Raw genomic sequence first — 6,877 nt, 5'->3', positions numbered from 1 at the left:
AACCTCGCTAGTGGTTTAACTGGAACTGCTAAAAGACATGTCACTGGCAGGTTCAGATCTCCACGCAGCCTCATGGGGATAGATCTTACCTGAACACCACAAAAAACATTCACAGAGAGGGAATGGGGAAATCACGTTGGTGCTGAGTAAGGGCCCTTTCATTCAGGCAATGGATGATCTTCCCTCTTTCTGTTCAAGCCAAATCATTTAAGATAAAAGAAATAGAAAAATAAAAAATAAATAAAAAATAATTAAAAAGAAAAAGAAATTAAAAAAGAAAATAAAGCTGCCATGGAGCACTTAAGACATTTTTTGATACCATGACTGCTTAGCCACAGTAAGTCCATCTCCTGTTAGCCAACGAGGGCAGCCAGCCAGCGCTGTGAAGTGCCTCAGCCATCAGCAGAGAACGTTTTCTCTAGGGCAGTGATGAGCCTAGGCTTAAAGTCAGGTATCTTTCCTCTTAGGATGAAGGACACCACATTACATGTTCCTCCCTCCTTTTGCTTTAGAAGTGTCTTTCTTTTCCCTGTCAGCTCTGCTCTGACAGGACATGAGGGGTCCTGCTGCTTGAACCTGCTCTCCAACTGCAGCTTTAGCCAAAAAACTGGCAACTGGAGCCACCAGCCAGCGAAACCTGTCTGGGCATTTGGTTTCTTTCTTACCTTTTCTCTCTTTTCTCCCCTCCCGTGAAAAGAGAAACAGTGCAACAGCAAGGGAAGAACAAGGTCTCGTGATGACGAGCTGGGAATCACAGGAAAGACCCCAGCCAAGATGGGCAGTGTGTCTCCCATGGGTTTCATGAGCTGAACTGTGGGTGGGAGAATTTAATGCCATGGTGAACATTGAATGGGTTGATGGGGTAAAGGGGCTACATGGAGGTGTTTCCCTTTGTCTTTCATTATGGTTAAAGAAAATTATGCTTTTGGACACTTGCAGTATACCATCCTCAAGATACTATCCTCAGGTCTACATGGACACTAGGAGTAAAACTTGAGAAGTTTCAGCTCTGCCTCTGGACTATACTGGGTGGGGGAAAGGCGACCGGAGCTGTTCCTCTGACTCGGTCTATGGTGAGGTTAACTGGCCTGGCTCCCAGGACCAGCTTCTGTGCTCAAAATCCACATCCTCCCAAGAGCAGGGATCCAGCATGACTGTTGCACAAAAAGAACAGCAGGTGTTTATGAGAATAAAACGTAAGTGGCATTTAAAAGTGAAGAAATTTTCTTCCATGGATGCATGAAGTCCCAAATTTAGCAGACAAGGCTGAACCCCACATATGGCAGAAAAGAGCTGTAGAAGTTGTCAGCAAATGATACTCAATTTAGAAACAACTTGTTCCTACCAGGTAACGTAAATGCAATTGAAAACATGCCTTTTAGTTGCAAGTGTAGTGTATGTGTTCATTAGAGGAACTATGGCAAGTGCTGGCATGGATTCTACTTTTTTGCTTTGCCCCATAGATACAAAGTGTCAGATTTTTTGGTCCAGATGACTCGTTTTTTTCTTGTTTGGTGGTTGAACAGCCAACAGCTTCAGGAAGTGCTTGGCCTTCCAAATGCTGCTGGACAGAATTAAGAAGTGTTATTTCAGGTTCCTGGTGTGATGAGGCAGAGAGCAATACAAAGAGGACAACAGACCACTAAGTTTTGTACACTCTAGGAATGGCATCACTCTATATGGCTCAGGGAAACGGGCACAATCTGACATGCTGCCCTCCCAGGGCTCGACATCTCCTAGCGAAGGACATGCAGAGTCAGAAAAAAAAATCTTATTAATATTTACTAACTTCATGCAGTTATTTTGCTTCTGTTGCTCTCAAAGTCTTGAGGTACACAAGGATCTGGATAATAAAAAGGAAAACTACATCAGTCATCTCTCCTCACCTCCTTCCTTTGGTGAAAGGAATGATGTTCCAAGAACACTGTTGTCTAGCATATCAAAGAACTCAAGCAGATACACAGATACTCCAACACACACTTGCAATCTCTTTTAAAAGAGCAGTTCTGTAACTGATGTTTGTTTGCTCAGACATTCAGTAAATACAGGCACAAAGGCCAAAGTCAATCCAACACCAAAAGAAAAAAATAAAGGCTAATATTTACAAAAAAATGCAAAAATTCCTTTAGAGTGGTTTTGCTCTACTGGCAGCAAGACATTGCAGAGAGCATATCCTGTCCCTCAGCTATCTGGCTCAGCTTTGCCCTCCCACAACTGCATTTTGCTGCTGCAGCCTGGCCAGCATCCAGTTCCCACACCGGTGCCAGCCATGCCCAGTGACTTGGTGTGAAGCATTGCCTCCACCTCACAGCACCCTGAAGGTACTTTATTTCACTGGGCTTAGTCAACAAAACATTTTGTGCCCTTAATTGTAACTGTATTTTTTCCAGAGTTTATTTCACTGGGCCAGTCAGGTCACACTTCAGGCTAAAATATAGGTATTCAGTCCAAGAAGCCACAAAAGGAAGAGACCACTGCGTGATCCCTCTCCCAACTTTATCGCATCCCACTCACAGGGGAAGCTAAGGGTTCATCCCCCCCCCCCACCCCTGCCAAGAGCAGGTTTACCTCTCCACTACTTTGGTAACCTCCAGCTCCCCTTCAAATCCACCCCTCGCATTCCCACCCAGCGAATTCACACCACAGGCTGCCCCGGGATCCCCAGCCAGCCCCACGGTGCTGTACTCTCTACAGCCTCCCCTCCCCTGCTTCTGTCACACCGCTGCTAAAGCCTTTGCCATGCAACCTGTGAACCCCAACAGCTAACTGCCACTTCTGGAATGCCATTTGCTTCTTAAAACCTCGTCAGGCCAATTCTAATCCCTTGGGGTCCTGTCAGGAAAACCAAACTATGATCCCCCTTCCAACCACAGCACATCAGCAGCTTCTTCCTGGTCAGACCGTATTTACCACAGCTTTCAGCCCTCACAGAGCGATAAAGCTTTCCACATAAACTCACGCTCTTGTAAATTCAATCTGTTTTATTCCAAATATCACATAAATTAAATACATTTCCCATGAATATTGCAAATATACATGAAATGAACATTGCAATTTTAAAAAAAAAGTTTTGGCTTTGCTTATGCAACAAGAAGTGCCAAATGTGGTTAGAACATGAACTTCTCCTGTATTTACTAGATACAAAAAGGTGCAGATTAATAATTTATATTTATACATATGTACACACTCCATTTCATAACTAGCTTTAAAACAGTAAAAAATGGTTTCAAGTTTATCTACATTAAACATACTCGTTTAAATCTGGTCAGAAGCCCCAGATAAGAGTTGATACAATCGTTTCACAACTGCAAAATTAAGGCGCTACCAAAATACCAGTTCCACTAGTGTAAAATGTAATAGGAATAGAGAGTGTACAGCTTTCTATTTATCAATTTAAAAGTGGACTGGAGAACAAGGAAAAAGGAGCAGTAAGAAACATGACAAGATCTACAGCTTAGAAGTACAAAGAGATCTTGATGACTATCAAATGAACATATTAAAATACAGTAGATAAAAGGCCTCAGTGGCAAACAATTAGTATGCTTCTGAAAGACAAAAAAAGGTTAAAATATATATATAATTTTGTAGCTTGAAGCTTTACAGGTGAACAACAGGTGTAGAGGTAGAGGGATTTTTTTTTTTTTTTTTTTTTGGCCTCTTTACGGTGTATAAAGAAGGGCCACATTCACCACAGTGAAAAGACTCATCATATATCCCAGCATCCTTGCTTGGAAAGCAAGCAAGAAAAGTGTAATGAGCTAGAAAGGCAACAAATCCTATCTATCTCTTCCAGGAGCTCAGCTCCAATGCTTCCACATGTACCTTGGCGACAAGTTACGCTTAAGTGTAGATCGGCTGTAACGTGGACATATCCTCGCAGAGAGAAATGACATAGCTAGCTTTTCCCATGAGGTACTACTGGATGCTGTAGAGATTATATGGCAGAGATAATTTGGTAACATTGAAACTGGTACTTTCCCTTAGAAAGCAAGTACCACAGGGCAGTGGTGATCTTTTGTACTTCTATTTATTAAAGCTTCGCTATTCAATCAGCATTCAATGTTTTGGAAGAAATGTCAGCTTTGGGCTGCTAATATGATTATTTGCATCCATACACAGACAAATCCTACGTTGTTATCATTTATCCAAAACATCAGTCACTGAAATATTCACAAACCACTTTAAACCTTGACTAAAAAAAAATCCCTCTACAGTTCAGTATTCTCTTCGGTAACTATCATTCCATTAATTATGCAGACCTTCACAAACATAGTAATGTCGCTTTCGATGTAAAACGTGTCTTTGCACATTACAGAACAGCAGTAAACAATCTCTCTTGTTCCATAGGGTTTCCTCTCAGAAGTACCTCAAAAGTAGATATCTTGAAAAATCACTTTTGCAAAGAAGAATATTCACATTAGTTACTGAGGCAAAGCCAAGAAGACACTAACTAGCACCTTGATTTTTTTTTTTCTTAAACACACTCCTATATGTAAATTAAGCACACTTAAGATCAGGGACCAGCAATATACAAATACCATCAGGGTCCCCTCGCAGCTAAACTAGCAATACTCAAAACTAGGCCAAACACATGAAGGAGCAAGATAAGTGGGTCTAGAAGAAATACACAGCATGGAAAGGGATGGGAAGAACAGGAACCTGAACAGAAAGGATTGCGAGATCAAATACAGTCCATCTTCTGGTCAGAGAATTACTTTGTGAAACCACTCTTCAGTAGCTCAGCTGATGGTGGGCTGAAGACCTACTGACTTCTGACATTTCCTCCCTCATACATAAAACTCCTCTTTTATATTTCAGTGACTTCCTTGTCTTCAAATCCTGGAGGAAATGCATTCAACTTTAACTTTGAGTATTTTGGTGATGGCAGCAGAATTTGCAGAAGGCTACTGTAGAGGTTATGACATCATTGGTTGTAAGTTATGCACTTCACAATTCAGAGAATATAATTACAAACTATTTAAATAGAAAAGGCGTGTTCAAGGTAGAGGCAGTTACAGTACATTCAGGGTATGTTACAGAAACCATTTGTGGTAGCCATTTGCTGAAAGGAAAAAAACCTGTATTTTTGTTTCCCAGACCACACAGGTTATAACTACAATACCCAAAGAGAGCAGGTAATATATCGCAATCACTGCATTTTAATGCAGTCTTCTTCCAGAATTCATGTGCAAAGTGGAAAAAAAAAGTTTAAATACATCTTCATTGACAAATAAGGACAAAAAAAAAAACTAAGAAAGAAACCAGGCACTTTGACCATTTAGGTAAAAAGCAATTTCTTCTTACCAGACTTCTGCACATGAACAAGTCTTTACATTGGTCTTGCTGTGCTTGCAGCACATGGAGATTCAAGTCAACATTTTTCCCCCCTGTTGGTAGTATCAGTTCTACTTATAGGAAGCTACGCCAATTGAATTGGTAACACTTAGTTATTTCATTGGCAGTTGAGCAAATGTTGATCATCGGACAGACAAGTGATCGATTTAATAGCTATCAAAGTTAGATATTAACAAAACAATATATAAAAACATAAAAGAGACAAATGAAGGTTAACACCTGACTTAAGCTTGCATTGAGACTTGCCTTTAGAGGTTTGGTTTGTGCCTCCTTTCATGGTGTTATTGTGGACTGATTTCCATCACATACAGCAACCGGTACTAAACTACAATACTTTCGGTTTGAAACACGTTCAGAAGAGATCACCCCAATGTAACGGGAGGTTGGCATGACACTGCAGGCAGGAGGGTGACAAACCTCCCCATGTTTCATCCTTGCCAGTCTCACTTGCAGAGCTGGCATTCAGAGTAAACTGCAGCATGCCTCCCTCGTACTTGGGGTGAAATTGTTATTTCACAGCAGCATTTACCATACTTGAGGGAGACTGTCTGATTTGAATTTAGCAATAGGACCAGCCAGGATTACTTTGATTTTTCTTTTCAAATAAACCAAAGTACACCTTTCCAAACATTTTATACATACTCAATCTGCTACAACACACAAATCACAACACAAGGGATTACCTAAGGCTACTAAATAGTGTACTTATTCAGTAGCTATTATTCTTTCAGATAAACATCCTCAGATGCCTTGACCACAAACAGCTTAATTTTTTTTTTCCTCACAGACTGCTATTCCCTGAAGAGAGAGATGTGGGTGTGTGACAGACTGCCTACCGATTCACTGACGGAGCATACTGTTGATTATAGTCTTCATGCATACTTCTGCCAGGCAGCGTAACTCCTCTTCTGTTCACTACCTTCAAGAAAGTCTAGGAAACACCTCTTCAATCCACTGTCCAGTTTCCTTTTCCTACCAAGTGGAAATCCAAATCACATGCAGGCCAATGGTGCTACTCTAGTACTTAACTCTCTTGCAGGCTAGAAACATCAACTCTACCATAGTACTTTGAAGCAATTATCCACATCTATCAGCTGCGCTCTAACTGTAGCACAGCTTTGTAGAGGCTCAGATTTCATCAGGACAACAGGAGAGAGTGCAAGGTTTGGTGAATACCCAGGATAACAAACCAATGCAATCAACGGATGCTAGACGCAGTCAAAGGGCTGTTGCTTTTTGAAGGAATCTTTAAAAAAACCCAAAAAACAACCCTCCCCCTTTGCCCTCCCCCAGAACAACCTGTCTTGAGATGGTTTTGGTGCCCACTCACAACTGAAGTCCATGTTATCTGGGTCTTTTGCGAGTCACAAATATCAATACGCGTCTGATGGCGATAAGACGATCTTTAAGGGAGGTCATAGCCAATATAGCCAGCTGAGCTCTGTTTTCCAGAGGCAACACTGCCAAGAGCCACCAGTACCAGGCAGGACCACTGGGATTGCTCTGCAAAGAGATGGAAAGA

At 41.4% G+C, this 6,877-nt stretch overlaps 1 protein-coding gene across 2 annotated transcripts in view; it reads right to left on the bottom strand.

Moving 5' to 3' along the window:
* Positions 1-2,963: 2,963 nt before the first annotated feature.
* The window catches only part of LONRF2 (LON peptidase N-terminal domain and ring finger 2), a 37,074-nt gene continuing 33,160 nt past the window's right edge, over positions 2,964-6,877 (bottom strand). The window contains exons 12-13 of one of the 2 annotated variants that reach the window (XM_055701983.1): positions 6,686-6,858; positions 2,964-6,327 (exon numbers count right to left, since the gene is read on the bottom strand). In XM_055701983.1, coding sequence (XP_055557958.1) covers positions 6,700-6,858 — 159 coding nt within the window. In that variant the 3' untranslated portion in view covers positions 2,964-6,327; positions 6,686-6,699. Of the gene's footprint in view, positions 6,859-6,877 lie in introns of both variants that reach the window. The other variant, XM_055701982.1, reaches the window with a different exon arrangement.

This window comes from Falco cherrug, chromosome 2 (assembly GCF_023634085.1).
Source record: "Falco cherrug isolate bFalChe1 chromosome 2, bFalChe1.pri, whole genome shotgun sequence".
Classification (NCBI taxonomy): domain Eukaryota; kingdom Metazoa; phylum Chordata; class Aves; order Falconiformes; family Falconidae; genus Falco; species Falco cherrug.
The sequence above is the reverse complement of the archived record's forward strand: the minus strand, read 5'-3'. Positions and strand labels throughout refer to the sequence as shown.